Raw genomic sequence first — 22,104 nt, forward strand, 5'->3', positions numbered from 1 at the left:
TTCACTTGTTCATATTGTATGTGTCTACATGTAAATGCATATTGAGTATTAAATAGAAGTGTTACCACCTTCAACTATCAACCCACTTTAATGTAATGGTTCTCTTCGTCTTGGTCCGTCTGTCGTTGGAATATAACAATGGTAGGCAATTCAAGCATCGTGCTTCCGTCAAAGAAGTGTTGTATCTCAAAAGTACACGAGGGATGAAAATTTTTAAGCCATTTGTGAAACACATATTATTGCTGATTTAAAAAACTGCTGATGAGAAAGTTCGGCAAAATTAAATTGACTGCCTTGTCATGACAATTAAAATGAAAGCGAATTGATATGATATAGTATATATATATATATATTCACTATCTCAACACAATGGGTAATAGTGATAAGCACAAACTAACACTCGGAATGAATGACTATGGCTAATTAAGATCATATGCAATGAGTAAGACAGTTTATATTTATTACACATGTTTACGAGTATTGTAGGCATGGCCAGATACGATGGTCAAATGAGAACATGGTTTACCTCTATCATGTCCTGGTTTTAGTTTATCTTTTTCCGTTTTAATCTTCCTCTAAGTATAACCCGTACCATATTTTTAAAACGTTAATGAGGCTATGAAGAAACAAAATTAACCAACTTACAATGCAGGAGATCTTACGCACCATTGCAGGGCCAACACATCCAATAGGAACATACATCGTCAATTGAGAACAGACCATCAAACAAAGTGCAATGGTTTTGTGATCAAGTTATAAAGGACGGTTTTCAGGGACTTTAGGGCATTCTGACAATGTCCCAAATTCCTAATGCAATTTTCCTTTTTCCCTTCGGAGAAGGGCTTTTGGTTTTAGATTTTAGACAGTGCTTGCTCCTACATTTGTTGCTCAACCAATACTAATTAAAATTGAATACTAATTTAAAATTAGGATAATATTTGAGTGTTTGGATGACCTTATGCAAAATTATTTTAACTTATTTAAGTATGTAACTAAGTTAAGATTTAGCAAAAGTAATCTTATTATCTGTAATAATTTTAGACGTCACGAATAAAATTGTCTCCAAATAGATTATGTATATGGTTTGTAAAAAATAATAATTAATTACTAGCTTAGTCTGTGCCATGCATTGTGCACGAATATTTGCTTTACAATTTCACTATTTTGGATTATTTGTTTGGTTTAGATTACAAATTTCCATGTAATAATTTTACTTTTTAAGAACAAGTTATATTTTTCTACGTTTTTCAATATGAACCTACGTTTTTCCATTTGAATGTGTTGAACGAAATGTTTCGACTCTGTAAGACAAAGATAGAAGGAAAGAAATATTTGGATGAGTACTCAGTTAGACGCAGAAGAAAAACAAATCCAAACTTAGTTGGATTTTAAATACATGTCCTGTATAAGGAAATTTCCATTGCAGTAGTGATATATATACAAGGTTATAAATTTAAGAGATAAAATTTAAGATTTTAAATCTAAAGTAAAACATTTGAATTATAAAGAATAAAAGAATAATATTTTTTTTTTATCTTGAAACTATATTTTTTAACCATAAAATATGTTATAAAATAAAAGTTGAAAAATCTTTAAAATAATAATAATGTGAGACAGTACAACTCACAAAATCATCACTCTCATTTAAGGCAGAAGTTTGTTTTATTATCTCCAGATTTATACTTCTATCTATCATAAACGTTTATGTCATATATGTCTGATATTAGTGCTTTTATTATTCAGTTTAATAATTTAAGGAATAAATTATTTTACGTATTTGTGAATTTCAATTAATAGGATACGTTTAAGGTTTCATATATCTACACGTCATGTTAAAAATACACACATTTTTTTTAACTACAGTTACCAGAAAATGAAAAATATTACCCGTAACAGTGAACAAAATAATCTTATTTTAATCACAAAACAAAATCTCTCGAATAATACCTCAAGTTGAGAGGAGTTTCCACCGTAGGATAGGTACACCATCCAAACAGATCTAAAAAATGAAACTCAAATAAAATAAAAAATTGTATGTATAAAGGATTATTTTTATGTACAAAAGTATAAAGATACAACTGATAGCAGCTAAAATAAATGAACTATTCTCGTGCAAGGTTTAAGAATAGAAGGAATTTTCCTAAAAAAATAAGAATATTATTTGCATCTAAATCATCCTTATTTTCTACATTACAAGATTTTGTAGTCTGGAAAAGGCCAAGTGTTTTTTAAAGAAGTGAAAAAGGTTGTCTACGTGTTTTTTTTCCTTTTAATTCCAATTTTGAATTGGAGAAAAGAGTTCGTAAAATAGGGTATGAAGAAGTTGTTGTCTTTGTCAGAATTACGTGTCAGAAAAAACCAGCTAAAAGTAACTATGTTAAAGAAATTCCATTTTGATGCCCAAAACTAAAATAAGTAATTAGAAAGAAATATGAAATATAAATTTGAAGTTTTTTGGCCCTGAATAACGGCTTACAGTTTAGAAAATTTAGCCATCTCCTACCTACCGACCATTATTCTGTTTTTTCTCAAAACTTTGTGCATGCAATTTTTTCTGAAGATCGTTGTGTTGGTTGATTACAAATCTTTTCAAGGTTTGTAACCAACCATCAACAAGGTCTCAGAAAATGAGTTGCTTCCCATGCTGCAAATCAGATACCAAATCATCCTCTACCGGGGCTGTCTCCGGCAAAGTTTCCAAAGGAAGGAGAACATTCAAATCAGTAGCTGCGGCCATGTCTCTTAAAACAGGTGTGCCATGCTTCATTCGTCATATAAATATTCATCTTTTCGAATTCCTCCCCCATTATTATTACCTTCAAAAGAAATCCTTTTTTTTATAGCAGTTTAATCTTTTAATCATTTTTTGTCACTTTCTTTAATGTTATCTGCCTTAGGAGATTAGCCCCCCCTGCCGGAACATTTTTCCTTCAGGATATAAAGATGGCTCGTGATGAACAATTTTTTTTTTAAGATATTATTACCCATGAATATCTTCATTTTGTTTGATTTAACTGTATTTCTAAACAAATCTGAAATTCTTCCTTGAATGTAATGAATTTCCTAATTGTATGAGCAGCATGCATGAAATATGATATTGGAATCCTTGGATTCGAATAATGTGAATGGATAATTTTTGTAATAACCAGATGATCTCAAATTGCAGGCAGCAGCAGGCATAGACAAATAGACGCAGAGATAAGAAAATTTGGAGCTGTGAAAAATGATGTCAAAGTATTCACATATGCACAACTTGGTGAAGCCACAAACAACTACAGTTCTGATAACCTGGTGGGTGAAGGTGGATTCGGGAACGTTTACAAAGGATACATAGACAGTGTTGGACAAGTATGTCTCATGTTTTATTATATCTAATAATGCTTTTAGCTTTTCACAAGGTTGTGAAAATCTCGTGAAATGTTGTGTTCAGCCTGTAGCTGTGAAGGTACTGAACAGGGACGGAGCACAAGGAACGCGCGAATTTTTTGCAGAAATTTTGATGCTAAGTATGGTGCAGCACCCAAACCTTGTGAGGCTCATTGGCTATTGTGCAGATGACCACCATAGGATTTTGGTTTATGAATTCATGGCTAATGGGAGTTTGGAAAATCACCTTCTAGGTATGATGACAAAAAATTCTGATACAGAAACACATTTAATATCATGCAACTCTAACTAGATTTTATTTATGTCAGACTTAGAAGAAGGCAAGGAGCCTTTGGATTGGAAGATCAGGATGAAAATAGCTGAGGGAGCAGCTAAAGGACTTGAATATTTGCATAACAGTGAAGATACTCCTATTATATACCGTGATTTCAAATCATCTAATATACTGTTAGATGACAACTTTAATCCTAAGCTCTCTGATTTTGGCCTTGCTAAGATTGGTCCTTTAGAAGGCCAGGAGCAGGTGACAACCAGGGTGATGGGAACTTTTGGTTATTGTGCACCAGAGTATGCTGCTACGGGTAAACTTAGCACAAAGTCGGATATTTATAGTTTTGGGGTCGTGTTTTTGGAAATAATCTCGGGTAGGAGAGTATTTGACACTACAAGAGCTACAGAAGAGCAAAACTTGATTGATTGGGTATGCTCCAAAACAAAACTTCTCTATGGTTTCTCACTAATCTTCTTATAACACATAACTGAATTTTATTAACTTTTTTGGCAAATTGAAAGATTCAGTTACATGTTATGTGGAGGTTGATTGAGGAGCATTGATGTTGAGTTGAATACAATTAATCTTGGAACTTGGAATTTATGGTTGTCCTTTTTTTTTTCCTATTTGGCAGGCACAACCTTTGTTTAAAGACAGAACGAAGTTTACTCTTATGGCTGATCCTTTGCTTAAAGGTCAGTTCCCTGTGAAGGGACTATTTCAAGCCCTTGCAGTGGCAGCAATGTGTTTACAAGAGGAACCTGACACACGACCTTACATGGACGATGTTGTGACAGCTCTTGCACATCTAGCAGTGCACAAAGTTGAAGAGAAAGACTTAGCCGGGGACTCTATAAAATGTGCTGGCCATGTTGAATCTTTCAGAGCTACAAGCTCTGCTGGATCCGAAAGGGCGTAGCTTCATTAACCACACACAGTCTAGGATTACTGCAAAAAAATCACCAAAAATGTTGTAGAAGGATGAAAGCGCTTGCATGCATATCTGTTTGCGTACCATGCTACTTTTAATTTTTTAGCTGTAATTCTTCCCTTGTGGAACTGATATGAGGCTCTCTCTGTTCATCTGTGTTTTTGCATTCTAACAAGTTATACCGACTTTCTGGTTCTATTTCATTCTATCTCTAAACATCAGACACTAAGATCCTGAATGACAAAACGAAGATATAGTATCTTAAATTCTTTGGTATTATTCTTCAGTCATAATCAAAGTTTCAATTTGGTATTTTGCGTAATAGAAGGTTTTCATTAAAGATTAAGCATATAATAGGTTAATGAGCGAGATTGTATGTGATTGAAAAACAATAACAGAACAATCTAAAAACATGTATCTAACTTTTGTTTCTACCAACTTTATTTATGTTCCTCAGTTACAAATACTACCTTCGCTAAATGTATGTAGAACATGCCATCCATTTACTAGTAGAAAACTGATTTTAAACTGAATCTGAGATCTGAAAAGCCAACAGTAACTATATGAAGCACAATATGCGACAGAAAATGAAAATGACATGAGCATAAAATTTAAAAACGTTGCCCAAGGCAGGCAACATAGCATGAAGCATAAAATGAACATCTTCAAGTTTTGGTTCCCCACAAAAAGCTAGTGCACACTAACTCAAGAGAGTCACTTAGAGCTGAAAGTTGTTGATATCATTCCTGATGATCCTGTAGCTGTAACCAGGAATCCGGTTTAACTGATTCCCTTCAGCTACTTCAGCAACAGAACAAATTTTTGGAAGGAACCCACTTGAGCCTCTTCTCTTCCTCCTCTTCCATGTAGTTAGCATAACCCAGAAACTAGGCCTTGAAATGGAATAGCTTCTGCCAGAAAGCATGTCCACAAACTGTTGCTGAGGCTTTTGTGAGCTTCCTCTTCTGTCTAACTCAAACTTGGTGAAGTATTCAATCTCCTTCCTGACTAGAGATCCAATAGTGCCCCTTGTCCCTATAGCAACAGGAGCAGCCATTTCAACTTCACTAGCCAGTTGTTATGGCACCACTCTTTATATATAGTGCATAAATTTACTATTGAAACGAGTGAGCCATCCACATGAAGAACATAGTGGTCGTTATTCTTATAATTTTCAATTTGGAGCATCCATCTTTGGTCAGTATTAAATAGTTGATACTGACTTGCTTTATGAAAAGCAAAAGCATGAAATTTCCCATAATTGAAACTTTAAAAAGTTAAAATTATCGTGATATCCCAGTGCTTGATAAGAACTAATTAACTTGTTTTTCGGAAATTATACTATACCCTTTTGAGAAACTGTTAGGAATTCTGCTAAAATAGTTACCATATGAGAAAACATCAAGAGAGATTGGTGCATTTGTAGCGTTTAACATCACAAACACATTGCATTATTGAATAGTGTGACACACATTGTCAAACCAGAGACTGTTTACTGCATTATTGGCAATAGTACTTTTCATATGAAATGGGGTTTTCTGTAACCTTAAATTCCTGTGAGTTTGCTATGCAAAAAAAAAAAAAACACAAAAATTTAAATTCCCCGGGCTTTCAGTGGTTGTCTTTTAATGTTCTTTATTTGTCAGGTCAAAGTTATTCTCCGCCATTCATGGCTTGGCAAGTGGAAAGAGAGGCCATTTTTAATGGTGTGACGGTTCTTTTGGGGCGTGATTGCCATGTTGTCCAGTGAAAATGATATTTCCATTTCATCAAAGATAACCAAAAAAAATGTTGGATTTCCTACCTAACATTCCAAGAAGTTATTTTCAATTCAACTCATTTTTTCTATCAATAAAAAGAAAAGGAGGTCATGCCCTTGGATCAGACCAATTAGTTCTGGGATATGAAATGTAAATATGTATGTTTATTCTCTCACAATTTAGAGGGTAAATGAGTTGAATCTTGAATCTTAAACAATATCAATTTAAACATGGGAATAGACCCAATTATTAAATTTATTTATGTTTAAATTTTACAAACTTCTTAAAACTGTTTTATGAAAAAATTATTTTTCTGCATTTTTCATGAGAATTTTACAATAGTAGAAATAAATAAATTCAAAGAATTAAAATTATTTTCTTAGTTTAATTTTTTATAATGGTAGAGAAGTTTTCTAATATTAACTAGAATATAACAATGTAACAGACTAGAATTTTGAGATTGTCAAATAGATAATCAGTAATAATAATAATAATAATTATTATTATTATTATTAATGCTGTCAAATTTTAAATATTCATCTATAATTTGTTCATTATTTCTACAAACCATTATAATAATAACAAATTTAATTTCAAATCATACAAAACCAAAATTTATTCACCTCTAAAATATTTTTTATTTTACTTCTTCTCTCAAACCAAGTAATATTTAATCTTAACATTTTTAATTAATTGTTTTAAATTAATTTTTTCTAATATTAATTTTAATTCCTCGTTTTTTTAAGTTTTTTCTTCCCTTTTTCATAAAAACCCAGAAAACTCCTATCAGAATTCGATACCAAAAAGCTAATTGAATTTCTGGCACTGAGAAACAAAAAACCAATTGAGAATTGGGCTTCCCAGAGACTAAATTATCAATCGTTACAATGAACATGTTCATTTGGAGAAACAAAAATGCATTGGGTTCATTTATTTATTTTTTTATCCAACGCGAAAACGACGTAATACAAATTTTAAATTTCTTTTATAAAATTTGTTTGTTGAGTGAAATAGAGGTTGATTGATAAAAAATGTTTAAATTTTAACTAATTATAATTAAAAAAAATAGTTATGTGATTATAAATTGAATTTTGAAGTTTAATATCTTGAAATTATATGTTGAATTTGGATTTAAATGAGAATACATATTATATTTAACACTTTAAAATTATAAAAATCTTTTGATTGTATACAAGTTTTAAAATTTTGTATTGAAGTTGAGTAAATACTTTGAAATTGGTTTTAGGATTACAATGATACTAGATTTATGATACTTTCCACTCAGGTAAAAATATAAAATAAATTTAAGCTTAGTCTTTTGGTATATTTTTGCTTAAGTGAATGATTTTTCCCCAAAGCGAAAATAATACTGAAAAAACCTAGTCTTAGTCTAATTTCCGCAGCAAAATTTGTAATTGTAAATGAATTTGATCTTGAATTTGTTTTCATTCAAGCAAAATATTTTTTTTAAAGCTAAAAAAACATCAAAATTTATTTTTAAAAAATTGTTTGATTGTTGTTTATTGCTTTAATTAAATTATATGAAATTTTAATTATACGTATATCTGAAACATTGATTTTTTTGGTGTTTGTGTGATTTTTTATATTTTTAAATTATTTTAAAAACTTGAATTTTTGTGCAATTGAATGGTATAGGTGATATGTGAGTTACTTTTCATATCGATATGATCGATGCATAATATTTTACCATACTTTCTTATTTAATATTTGTTTTTAAATATATGATGATTGTGTGTTATAAGAAAAAAAATGTTGTACGTGATAGAACTTTATAATCAACATATAAGATTAACTTTTTTCTTTTAATGTTTTATTTTAATATATGTATATATTTCCTACGAAGAAAGAATATCTTTTTGTAATAGTATTTGATAATGATGTACATTTTGACTTTGAAATAATACATTTATTCAAATAATAAAAATATATTATTTATATTAACTTATATTACCTACTATTAAAACATTGGATAGAGAAACTTTAGATAGAGGCTAGTGTATACCAGAGAAAGGTTTAAAAAACTAAACATGTAGATGAGGGAAATCATATGAGTTATAGTTAGATACAGTTTGTCGTACAACAGGGGAGTGAGTTTAGTAATTGAAGACAACAACTCCTATATATTAGATGGAATGGGTGTTTTTATGGAAGCAAGAGATGTTTATCCAGACTTAAAGTTTAAAAGAAAAACATAGGGAGATTGGTCAAGGATTGTTCAAATTTGGAAGGTAAGTTATAGGATTCTGTGATAATATTGTGTAATATGAAACATAAAACGAAAATAAGATATTTGACTTTATTAATAAACTAAACCTATATTGATCATATGGTAAAAATTTGAAGAAAGTTCGTTTATAACAAATGTAAGTAACCATTTTTGATAAAACTTGTTTAATATAATTTTTTTGGAAGATGTTGAGTGTTATAAATTTATTTTTTAACCATAGAGATGTACTTGAGAATGTATGCATATTGGATGAAAGAGATTCAGTAGTAATTTATGGTGTTAATAGTATAAAAATATGTGTGTAACTATTATTATAAGAATATTTTTCTTGTCAATTATCTAATATGAATATGAAGTATAATTACATTGATATATATGAAAATTTATTGCATTAACTTATCCTAATAATATATGTAAGTGAACAATTATTAGTATAGAAAAAGATGAGACACGAGAACTAAAACGATTGTTATTATAGTATAGTAGTGTTTTGGTTTTAGATACGCACGTATCTTGTATATTGTATTGACAAAAGTTACGCAGAATACTTAAAAAGGTTTTCAGGATGGGACATAAAACACCAACATTGCCTAACTTTCTATTTTTTACATATTACAATAAATTGAACAAAATAAAAAATTTCACGACTGATACTTAGGGACTGTTTGCTTCAGGGCAGAATAGCATTTTTGGTTTTCAACACTTACTCTTATTCTTTCTACATAAATACATTTACCAGGTTGCAAATATTGAACTACAGCTACTATGTTTTATTTATTTATTTACTTACAAATTTTCATTTGAAAAAATGAGTGATTTTTTTTATGAATACAAGAAAAATGAAATAGTTATAACACGTAAATTCTGGAATCTCAAAATAATAGTAGTAGAGATCTGGTGACGACGCTCACTGTGACGTAAACAGATTGTGTTAGTGTTTATCAATCAAACCAAACCGTATTTTAAATTATTTTAAAAGGCAAACAAGTTTTAGTTTGACTCTCATAAATCATCATTCCAAACATCACATTATATTATAACACTCCAAATCAAGACTTTGACTACCGTCCACTTAATGACCTTGCCTAAACCACCAAAAAGCGTGTACCAACTCAACTCTACAACTAATTACATTTTAAACTAGTGACAAAATAAGTAAATGTGTTTTACTTATAAATGGAATATATTATACATTTTCAGCAAAAAATAGATGATCAAATTTTTGTAGTAGTAATTCATAGCTTAAAATTATGTGGGAATCAGATAAAAAATTATTATAAATTATTAAAAAATAAAAATGTTGGATACAATTAAATAGTCGAAGTTTGTACTTAAAAAAAATCTTAGAAATTAAAAGAACAACGTAATAATTTATTGGTGTCCCATGCCTAACTAGAAGTTAATTAGATAAACAAAGGACGGTTGTTGGATATATGTTGCTTTCGACCAATAAGTTTCGCAACTGGCAAAGAACACGCACATATATTTTGGCCGACCACACCAGTACAGTGCAAATTAAACATTTTTTAAAAAATATTGAAGCAAAAATACTCAATACTTCGAATAAGACGAAATAAAACACTGTAATCTTCCATTTTTTTAATTAGGCTGGTTTATCTAAATGTTGGTGTCAACTAGAAAATCTTCCAAGTTTTTAAATTATAGTAACCTTTCTTTGATGAGTGACTGTATAATAACGACGATGAGGTGTGAAGTGTGAGCTCAATGGAAATGTGTGCAAGGAAGGTTCTCCAAGGGATTTTTGCTAGCAGTTAACATACCAAAACATGTTCCATTTTTTTCCAAAAGGAATAATGTAAACTAAGAAAGATGAAGATAGAACTTCCATATAAGTAGATGTAAATGATGTGAAAAGTGTAAAAAGAAAAATGTGATAGAGAAATAATAATAAGTATTATTAAACTAAAATAGATTTACAATATATATAGTGATAAATTATAGGTTTAGCAGTTGGAATTATAGTCAGAAAAGCACAGTACATTTCGAATATGTATATAATGAATATAACCTTTAATAATAAAAATGGTGATATGATATTTATGCATAGGGAAGTTTAGTTCATAAGTCACCATTCACCCTGTACCACTTCTTCCTTCTATGACCTACAATTGTCAGTTATAGTTCTTCAAATTTCAATCTTCAACATCACAAAAATATATATTTTTCAAGATTGAGGATGAATACAAACAAAAGAGACGACCAATGGGTAACATTGGATCTTCTTCTGCCTCGTAATAAAATCAGTCTCAAAAGTTGTTGGTATGAAGAGATTCCTTGCAACACTTGTTTATGTTGTCAACTTCAATGAAGTCCGTTTGGAATAATTTTATTGGAGTCGTAGAAGAGATTAATTATAATCACTGGTTCACCTCTTGTTGCTTGTCATGTTCATCAATCTAGAAATAGTTATGTTGGTATGATGATGAGATTGAAATTCGAAGGCTCAAAATTGCACACTCTTTTTTATACAAAGCGTACCGAACCCACTCTTTTCAGTTTTCACCACTGTATGGCAAAATGGAAAAGTTCATTGTAGTGGTTAAATTTAAAAGTGGTAATTGCGGGTCAGCGTGGATTAGGATCACATGCTGTTCAAAAACCAACTACACCGTCCTACGGTCGCATATAATGTTAAATACATCCTTTATATTATAATTATGTGAAAACAACATTTTTTTTATGGTTCAGATTTGTATGGATCATGAATCGTGATCCAGTCAGCATATATATCCAATGACGTGACCATATTGCAATTGTGTGTAGCTAATCAACTCAAACCTCCAACAAGAGTCACTGGATTGAATAATTTTATCAAGGACCAATTGCAAGGATTTAAATTCTCAAGTGACGTACAAAATGAGAGAATAGAGGATAATTTTGCTGCTCATTTCAATTAAAATACTCATTAAATCAAATGCAAATACTACACTTTTATTTTACCACTTGATCCATTTTTTCACGTGAAGGACTCCATTACCAATTTCAACCTAGGATAAGGGACAACATCTAAACTCAAGCTAAATGCAGATATTCTCTAAGATAAAGCTTTAGTTACACTTCCATATTTTTTTGCCACTGAATTGAAAAAATTTCTTAAATCCTCCTTTACTTGGCTATCTGCAAATATATACTCAATACCATTCCTTGAAAGCTCAAACATTTCCCTCCTTCCCAGCCCTATAAATAATCAATCAGCCATGTCGTCAGCAAAAGTTGGTCAATTAATTTAAATAATAAAGTAAAGTGAAACGTACCAAATGAATCAGCTGCATATTTGTATTCCTCGGTGAGACTGGTGGAGAACACACCTGAGTCGTCAGTACACAGGACTAAAGGATGTTTTGCTTTGTACAAATCACCTGCATCAGCAAGATCATGAGGTTAAGAGAGGATTTTTTTTTTTTATGTAGATCCCCTGATATATACAACTCTGAAATTACTTTTCAAGTGTTTGAGAATAAGAGTATGTTTATCATATAGACTTTTAGTAATCCTCTTAGTGATAGACCCATTAACTTGTTTCTAACCCACAAAAGTGAGTTTTGTTCTCCACCAAGAAGAGATGAACTTCTCTTGCAAAATGTAAGAGCATTACATGCTGTAATCACTCTTAGGAAAGTCAAAACGGGTCTTGTTTGTTTATTTCTGTCCCCTGAACACGTTAAAAGGTGTGTTTCCTGAAAAACTTGAACAGAACATTTGAAGAAAACAGAAGAGGAGAAAACATCTCCCAACTGTTTCTGTTTTTTTGCTTTTAAAACACTGTTTCAGAAAACAATTTCATCACTTAATATACAGATTTTGGAGGAGAAATTTTGTGACTAATATGTAATTGTTTTAGAAAACGATTTTAAGGAAGAAAAAAAAAAGTGAGAAGAGGATCACAGATGCCCAACTTCTGACTTCTCCAAAAGTTCTTCTGTCATTTTTTTTTTCCGACATAAAAAATAGAAGCTAGCCAAAATCCAAAGTCACTTTCAAGCATACAGCATCTTCTTTGTGAAGTTAAACTAACGCTTCCTCCATTGATTCTATCTTTATGATCACCAACTTCAACTATAAACAAGTAGCACCTACCAAAATGGTGAACATGTATGGATCGAATAGTCAGTGTCCTAATGTTTGATGTCAAACAGATTTCAACCTGAAAATAGTGAAGAAGACGGAAAAAATAATATGTATCTTAGCTGGCTATAAATTGCAAATTGATATTATGTAAAATGAATTCAAACTTAGCGTCGATCAAGAGCCCAGAAGTGTTGAGCAGTGAAGACATGAGCTTTTTTTTTTATCTATGAGAAGTGCACTGTATATACATAATATTTTTTATTGTTATGTATGAGGAATTCTTAGATAATACAACTAAATTTTCACACTTAAAATTTCTCTTTCAACTTGAATCATAATTTACTTTTACTAGTTTAATTTAGCTATAAAGGTGGTAAAAGTCCGACCGGAATCTTAGACGACTTCAGCTGTCTCCAGTGTTCATCCTCCAAGTGACAAGCATGTCCAATCCTTTGGGGACGAAAGTCAAGCATATTTTTTATCTCCTCTGAATTAGGTACCTAATATCAAATTAGTCGGAAAAATAGACTTAGTCAGGGAAACTCCAAAAGTCACGAGTAAGAGATATAGATAAGCCCACCTCGCCACAGTGAAGTGTTACATAAAGACCTTGTTCTCGAGCAAATTTCAATGCCGGCAAATACGTGGTCCTACGGAAGTTAAGAATGGGCTAGAATAAGCATCGATTTTCAAACATGAAGATGCATTACTAAAATGAAGCCTTAGATCAGTTTGACGTACCAATCACCAATATTTGGATTTCCAGAGAGGTCAATTCCAACTACCCCAAATGGCCTCATTTCCAATGCAAGCTTGACCTACAGCAAAGAAATGTATCATAGAAAGCCCGCACACGACAAACTGTAAGTTTTTGCTTTCAAATTACTTGCACATTTTATCTTACAGTTTCCATTGCTGCTTCTGCTGTCTCCCTTCTGTCAATGCTCAAGAGAAGCCTAACATAGATTCTTTTTCTCACATGTCCAATTGGTGGTAGAGAACTAAAAAGACTCTTTGAATCTTCACAATGTGGAATGAAATCCACGTCAACGGAAGCGATTGATAAACCTTTGAGAACAGCTTCAACATAAGAGCGTTTGCTCATTCCCACGGAATCATTTCTCTGAACGGTGGAACCAAAAATAACATTTTCTTCGTCAGATCAATTGTCACAATCAATGGAAAAAACAAGAACACCCTGAATTACCAATCTCCTTCGGTTACCTTTGGAGTAGTCCTCAACTCCAAATAGACAACATTATCTAATGCAAAATCCTCAATAACCTGCATTCAAGTATTATTATTATTATTACTATTACGACTTGTTAAAAAGAGAAGGAAATAAAATAGGAAAAAACAAAATTTATGCAGCAACCAAGCAGCCATACTTCTTTGGTAATTCTTGTAACAGTCGTGTGATCAGTAGTGAGAATGTGGATTAGGTCAAACAGCTTGAAAACTTCAGCCACGGAACGATTGTCTGTATTTACAAGAACACAATTAAATCAGTGTGAGCATGAAGAAACAAAAATGAATTAAGCATAACAGAAATAGGATAAAATTAAAATAATAAACAAAGTCCACCAAGAATTATGCAAGAAGCCAAAAGAAAATTAAGAAAGCAAGTGAGTAGGTAGTGGTGGTGGTGGCAAATATATGTAGATATATTGTTTCACTAAAAGGTTAATAAAAAAGATAATTGATGGATGGTTGTGTGAGTTGGTTGGTTTATCCAGGGATGAATTTTGTGGTTTAAGTTTGGAAGAGAAGGCTTAGAGAGCATGTAGTGAAACGTCAACATGAATTTGAAAAATGGAAAAAGGGGCGCATTGAAAGAGAGACAGGGTGGACAATTAACCAAAGCGCAGGCATAGAAAAACAGAAAGAGAGGGACATGTTTGTTGGCGGTCTTGTCTTTTCCAGCAACCAAACAGGAGAATAAACAAGAGAGGCATACATACATTTCATGATGATATGCTCCAATTCGGAGTTATCTATGACACCCTTTCCATTCAAACCCTTCGTGAGTTCTCTGAAAAAATAATAACAATAAAATCAAGCTCGGTTGTGCATCCTCAAAAGATAGCAAAGAAAAAAAGTAAATTGAAGTTTCATAGAAGAAAAGAAAGTTACAGAAGTGTGGAGTCACGGATAGATCCATTGAGGTGAGCATGCAGTTCAACCTTTGGCATTGACAAACACCACTCCATGTTTCTTTTCTTCTTTCTCTTTCTCTGGTTTTTGGTTTTGCTATGTTATGAATGTAACTGAAAGACAAACGGTGGGTTTGGTTGCTTATATATATGGCTCACGCAAACCAACAGCTCCACGACTTTTGTTCCCAAACTTCAATCTTTATTTTCTAATGGCTTAAACTCCACCGTTTTAATGTTATTCTCTCCTTAAATTTTCATTTTCATTTTATTCAATTCTATATATAATTATAGAACAACCTTTCTGAAAATAAATTCTTTAATTTCTCTTTATACTATAAACATAAATAAATTTAAAATTTAACATAAAAAATCTAATAAATTAAATATTTACTGCTATATTCATGAGCTTAATAAGCTTGTACCATTATAAAATAAAATAAAAACAATTTTATTTTTTAAAACAGTTATTATAAAAATTAATGAAAGGTAGGAGGAAACTTGGGAAATGATGCATTTTCGAAAAAAAAATGCATAAAATAGCCGTTAGTTAATTTAGTATTTGGTAATTCTAATGTTAGAATATGAAAAACAATTTGCATGAACGGTTAGTTTAGTAAATTGTGCACTTTATAGTTCTTCTTAACATAAGGATATCCATGTTTTAAGGTTGTCTCGTGTATGACCATGATTTTCTCGTGTGGAAATATTTTGAAAGTTGTAATTTAAAATAAGAATTTTTTTAAAACATATTCTAAAAAATATATAAGTTATTAATAATATTGGATTTGTAAAATTTGATTTTGTTGGATAGAGAATTATAATTGAAAAAGAATATCTTGTTAAAAGTCAATCCTTCTTCAAATTTATGACAAAAATATTTATAAAAAATTGTTCTAAAAATACTTGAACTTGAACTATTAATTTAGCATTTTTTTTTACTGGTAGTAACAGAGGCATGATAAGGAAAGTCTATGTACCCCATCAATCTCATATGTAAAAGAAATGAAAACTTTGATGAACAACACAGTCTAAAACACTATGCTGCATAAAAGAGAGGTATTAATAGAAAAAAATAAAATAAAAACTACACACACAAAAAATAAAAGAAGGAGAAATGAAAGAATTTTCTCACATGAAAGTTTCTGGCAAAAGGAACAGAGCAGAGTAGAGAAGCTTGGTGAGATTGAAAGGCACAGCAAACAGAGCACTGCTTTTGAAAGCCTCACAGAGACGCGAGAGATTTATAGGCTGCTCGGTCATCATGTTAACCAATCAAATATTGTTTTTATTATATAAATTTAACAACTATTATAAAAGTTAAACCTAACATACACATGTGAATTACAAATTATAATGGAATTTAATATGAAAACTGAGAAAGTGTGTGTGTCTTATTTCTTCTTTAAAAGAAATGCATGTATTGTTCATTCTATAACAGGCATGCATGTATGTATTGATTACAATTAGGATTATAGGCATGTGTGAATTGATTACAATTAGGATTAGTAGGCATACATACCATGTTTGTTTATAAATTCACTGTAACATAAATTTTAATAATTAGTTTGATAAAAAGTATTATTATTATCTTAAAATTATTTAATATTATTCTCTTAAAAAATATACATACTCATTATCTATTATCCATTAAAAATATTTAGTATTCGCTGTAGATGTTAAATACAGACGTCACATGTATGAAATTTTTTGCAAACTTGAATTTGATGTAAAAAAATGTGTCAACTTATCTACGTGATTAATAATAAGATTTAATAAAAATTAATTATGCTTTCTTAGTTGTTACTTTTTAAAATAAAAAATAAGGAAGTTAGCCAATATTTTGAGGATATTATTAATCAAGGCACAAAAATAGTTATAAGAAAATATAATATCCATTCACAGTTCTTTGATATTCATGTTTTTAGTACAACGTTTAGTAAAGTATTTATTCATAATTCTTTGATTTTAATACCTTTAAATTTTATGATAAAATGTTAATGTACACTACCTTACGTTTTAATATACTTTTAATTTTTAATAAAAAAGAGTAATTATTAACTTCTTAATTTAGTGTTTTTGTTATAATTTATACCTATATATAAGGAAATTTCCCATTATAATCCGCTTTTTTATGTTTATAATTTTTTTTTATTATACCCTTAATTAATATATCTCATTTTATTAGTACAATGAAGTATTTTATCATTTCATATGAATTACTTAGAATAAAACTATTTTTTAATTTAATATTAATACACCGTTTTTATAGGCAAACTGACTACCTAACTTTTTCCTTAATTCCTTATTTTAAAGTAACAACAGGAAGAAAGAGATAGCATATTCTCACACGTTTCTACATCAAATCTCACATATCAAATAAAATAATCTTCATTTTTAATCACTCTCTTCACTCCATTTTTTTTTTTTATAAAAATGTTTTCATCACTATGCAACTTTACATCATTTAGGCTGACACTTCAAACAACAACAATCATATGCTGTCACATGAAAAAAAATATTATTAAAAAAAAATACAAAAATACAAAAATATGGAGGATTAGGCCAAAACCCATATGTTAACAAAAACGATACATAGGTAGACTATACCCATATGCGAAATAGATTCCTCATACTTTTCTAAAGCGTACACATAAAACAAATAAGCAAACATTTATTATGAATATGTTGATTTGTAAGAAGCCGCCTATGAAAAACTTTTCAATTAGGAGCCTTTAACATTCCAAAAAAATGAAGAAACTTTTATTGCGAAGTTGTGGAGAGAATGTCTTAGCAATTTTTCTTTTAGTGCGAACTATCTCCTCCCAGTATCATTGACATCTTCCTCCATCTTTTTAGGATCAGTCTAAAAATTTTAACCAACCTGATTTTCAACAGTGATATGGTCAGTACCAATATAAGGTTCAAGCTTAAATGGTCGCACCACACTATGGTTTCCCTTTTCAAAATGTTTGGTCACCACTGGAGGAAGAAGATGAAGATGTTGTGTACGGTGGTGGTGCAGGAAACGCTCTCCTCCAATTTTCCTCTTGTAAACTATAAAAAGTACAAGTTTTTAATGCAAATTATTTTTAGTAAAATCATTATTGTTTTGTATCTACCATCAAATCAATCATAACTTTATGTGAACATCATCACACTATCAAATCCCAAAACTACTAATGGAAGATGAGAATAAATTTGAAGCAGAAGACATACTCAAACCAGAGAAGAAAAAAAAAAGTTATTTAATCAATTTATCATTTTTCTTTTACATGTTATTTTTTGTTTTTCATTTTCGAGTCATTCAAAATTATTTTTGTATGTGTATTAAATTTTTATCGTGATGAAATTCGAGTAAAGAATTTTTTTTACACATGCGATTATGCTTCCACTCGTTATTAATAAAGTTCATCCCGTTTAGTGATTTTTAAAATATAAGGCAATTAAACAGATTAATATTTGTAAACTACAGTTAGAGCATGCTAATAATAAATTGATTTATAGAACTAATATTATAAAGATAGTACAATTTTTTTATAACAGTTTCTTTATGTCATTTTAGTTAGATAGTCTTATCTTTTACTAAATTTAAATATTTTATTACTTAATGAAATACATAATGGCATAATTATTTTAAAAAAAAAAACATAAACGGCATAACCCTATTAAAATATCCTATAACTTCACAGTTATTTTTATAGAATTAAATATATTTTAATTTTTTAAAATTATATTTTTAAATATAAAACATGGAGATGTGTTTCCACTTGCTATGCACTACAGTGATAAGTAATGATGTACTAATGGGATGACAGATTAACTTATCTCTTTTAAATATAATTAATAGTTTGATTTCTAGGCTGTGCACACAAAGATAACAATTTGCTAGGAAATGTCAATGTCTGATTCTCTGTACTTTGAAAATATCAATAATTCTTTTTATTTGAAAATTTTAAATATATTTTTTATTCAAAATATTTATGTATTTTACAATGTTATCTATTTTAACATAAATAAGTCTACTCTTTTTTTTTGGTGAAATAACTTTTTTAAAAAATTATTTAAGTTTATAGTTTATTTTAAATAAATAAATAAGATAAGAAACAAAGAAGATAAGAAGATGCTTTTCTCTCTTTGGATTCTTTGTATATGTAAGAAAAAAATAAATTTTATATGAAGTTGTTGCATTTTTTGTTTTTTCTTCAACTTGAGAAAAAAAAAAGATAAGAAAGAAAGGTTCATTACTATAACTTTTAAATTTGTTATATTTCGGAAAAAGAATTCTTATAATGGAACTTTGTAAAATTTATAAAAAAAATTACTGGAAACTAAATATTTACAAAGTTTTATAAAAAAAAATCTTTAAAATGTATCGCAAGATATACAAAAATTATAGCAACATTTTGATTATATAAAATACTTAAATTAATTTATTTTATATTTTTAACCATAAAAATTTTATATTATTTTTTTAAAACACTTTACGTAATACTCTAAAATATACATCTAACTATTACAATATAAGTTCTATCGATTTTTATACAAACTTGAAATTATTCAAAATATTTCTATTACAAAATTTTAACTTATAAAAATATAAATATTAATAATATAAGGTTTAAACATCCTAAAGTTATCCTAAAGTTTTCCGGAACTTCCAATACTTATACGAAAAATCTTTCACTTAAGTAAAAATGAAGTCGGGAATAAGTGTTGATTGCCTCTTATATTTTCACTTAAGAAAAAAGTGAAAATACCAAAAAGATCAATTTGATGATTATAATGTGTCAAATGTAAGTTGCACTCTCACCGAATTCATGTATCTATCCACAGTAACTAATAAAAAATAATTATTATCGTAGAAAGTCATATCCAAAACTTAATTCATAATAGTCATACTTTAATAATTTAACATGCAAGAATCTATTCATCATATCAATATCTCAAAAATTATATTGAAAAAGTGATTTAAAACAATAATTTATTAACAAAAAATAAACTCAAATAAATAACATTATGCTATATTTCAAACATTTACATATTTTCAAACAAAACACACTTCTTGTGTAAAAAAATCAAAATATTGTAATCAAAATCATCTTTATATCAATATCATTTATTCTAGAGTTCTATAAAAAATATTAATAACTTTGGTTATTTGTTAAAGCTTGTTTTAGTTAAAGTCAAATTTCCAACTCCTCCTATTTCACATAGAATTAAAATTAAAATTGTACACAAATGTCTCTTAGCAATTATCTAAACATACCGCTAGAAGAATTATGAAATAAAAATTAATTTTAGAGAAAAAAAATAATTAGTTATTAGATACCATTTTAGAGACTAAAAAAATGGTTAGTTTCTAAATTAGTTTTTATTATTATTAAATGGTTTCTAAATTGGTATTTAATTAACTATCAAAATTTTGTTATCAAATTTAGAATCTAAATAATTGGTAGTTATTAAATACCAATTTAGAAACTATTTAATAATAATAGAAACTAATTTAGAAACCAACAATTGTTTTAGTGTCTAGAATAATCTCTAATTTAGTCACTATAACAAATAATTATTTTTTGTATCTAAAATTTGTGTTTATTTCATGATTTTTTTGTAATATACCATTGTGATATTGGATTAACAAGGATTCATATTTACCCTAAGATCACATGCAAAACCCTTAATCTCTGTACATGCAAAACTTCATAAATCTAACAAGAAAATGGGTAGAAAGGAGTCTAAAACAAATTATGATCATATAGATTTATGAAAGAATATACAAATTTGTCAAAAATCTAGAAAAATAATAGTTTTTCTAATATGAAATTTGAATAGTTAATTTTTCTATTTATAAATTTTCTATTTAAATAATAAAATAATAATGTTTTATCTCAATTATACAAATTCTATTACTAAAAATTAAACAATTAATTATTACATATTTTAGAAACAGCTCCGAACCATATAAACAGACAAAAAAATCAATAAAGTAGATAGATGATTGATTTAAATAAATCATACGGAATAGACAAAGAAACGAAACACAATTCAAAATTGAGAAAATTAATAAAAACGTGTAGAAACCGTTTTTATTTGATTATAGCAATTCTTATTTGACTTTTAATATATATAAATTCTTACATTTTCAAAATTTTCAACTTTAAATTTCAATTTACTATTACAATTTAATTAAATACATTAGCACGTAAAAACTAAAAAAAAAACTACGTAACATATATTATTTCATAATTAATTTCTTTTTTGTTATAATAATTACTTTAAAAGTGACATCAAATCTAATTTCTAGCAATTAATAGTATAAAAATATTTATTTCATGTAGTATCAAAATTAAACAGTTGCTGTTTCAATTTAATGTCCAATCGCAATTAAACAACACTCTTTAGAGTTTCTTTATAAAAATAAAAAGTGATATAAGACAATTCATGCCAATTAGTTTACTTATTATAGAGAAACTAATTGCCTTTAGGAAAAGAATTTATAAAGAAAATGAAAGATTTTATTTATAGGAAGTGGGAATTTATCCAAAAAAAATGTGATTAAGCATATTTAAGAGATTGGGAAAAAGAAGTGGCATGAAACAATTTAAGGTATGAGAAATGAGTAAGGAAAAATTCCGTAACTTTTCTAGGAATGACTTGTGGATGTGACAAAGGTTGTTTTGTTGATAGAGAATTAAAGATTGTCAAATGTCAAAATTACAGGTTGAAGTGCACTAAAGTGATTGTACAAACACCGTTTTGTGTACATTGCATCTTCTTATGTGCGCATGTGGTCTGTCCATAAATGGATTTGACCCCACCATCTGTCCCCCCCTCTTCTCTCTTTCTACATTTTCCCACGTAACCCTCTCTCACTTTTTACTCTCTTTTCTTTTATTTACCAATTCAATGTCTGCATCACTTAACTATTTCAATATAAACAATTGGGTAATATTACAATTCAAATCCAACTTAGCTTCCTCCAAATTTAGTTCAACTTATTTATGTAGCTTGCGTTTTGTTATTTGGGAAAACAAAAAGAGAAAAAAACTAGAGATCATATAGACTAGAAAAGAGAAGAATTCATATATATAACTGAGTGCAAATCTCAATTTTATGAAATGGTTTTATGGAGTTTAGATAGACTTAAAGTTCATTTCTTAATATGATATCAGAACCATTTCAATCCTATCCTAGCGAATATTTGTTGGGTTTATCAGGTCATTACCTATAATATGTTATCCCACACACACGAACTGCTGTCA

At 29.1% G+C, this 22,104-nt stretch overlaps 3 protein-coding genes across 3 annotated transcripts; 1 reads left to right on the top strand and 2 right to left on the bottom strand.

Moving 5' to 3' along the window:
- The first annotated feature begins 2,440 nt into the window (after positions 1 to 2,440).
- LOC137832242 (putative serine/threonine-protein kinase PBL23) lies at positions 2,441 to 4,787 on the top strand. The gene is made up of 5 exons (XM_068640298.2): positions 2,441 to 2,751; positions 3,167 to 3,348; positions 3,431 to 3,620; positions 3,696 to 4,087; positions 4,293 to 4,787. Exons 1-5 carry the CDS (start codon positions 2,628 to 2,630, stop codon positions 4,575 to 4,577), a joined length of 1,173 nt encoding a protein of 390 aa, XP_068496399.1. The 5' UTR covers positions 2,441 to 2,627; the 3' UTR covers positions 4,578 to 4,787.
- A 304-nt stretch (positions 4,788 to 5,091) lies between these two features.
- LOC137832245 (uncharacterized) lies at positions 5,092 to 5,766 on the bottom strand. Its single transcript, XM_068640300.2, has one exon. It carries the CDS (start codon positions 5,644 to 5,646, stop codon positions 5,308 to 5,310), a length of 339 nt encoding a protein of 112 aa, XP_068496401.1. The 5' UTR covers positions 5,647 to 5,766; the 3' UTR covers positions 5,092 to 5,307.
- Positions 5,767 to 11,483: 5,717 nt separating this feature from the next.
- Positions 11,484 to 16,057, bottom strand: LOC137832243 (N6-mAMP deaminase). Its single transcript, XM_068640299.2, is given in 13 exon segments — positions 11,484 to 11,661; positions 11,664 to 11,795; positions 11,873 to 11,977; positions 12,696 to 12,762; positions 13,073 to 13,186; positions 13,267 to 13,336; positions 13,428 to 13,504; positions 13,591 to 13,809; positions 13,911 to 13,970; positions 14,075 to 14,166; positions 14,648 to 14,718; positions 14,820 to 14,953; positions 15,975 to 16,057. Coding segments are annotated over 12 exon segments (1,110 nt in total). The 5' UTR covers positions 14,897 to 14,953; positions 15,975 to 16,057; the 3' UTR covers positions 11,484 to 11,635.
- Positions 16,058 to 22,104: the final 6,047 nt, after the last annotated feature.

Source organism: Phaseolus vulgaris, chromosome 6 (genome assembly GCF_051622355.1).
Source record: "Phaseolus vulgaris cultivar YP4 chromosome 6, ASM5162235v1, whole genome shotgun sequence".
In the NCBI taxonomy this organism is placed as follows: domain Eukaryota; kingdom Viridiplantae; phylum Streptophyta; class Magnoliopsida; order Fabales; family Fabaceae; genus Phaseolus; species Phaseolus vulgaris.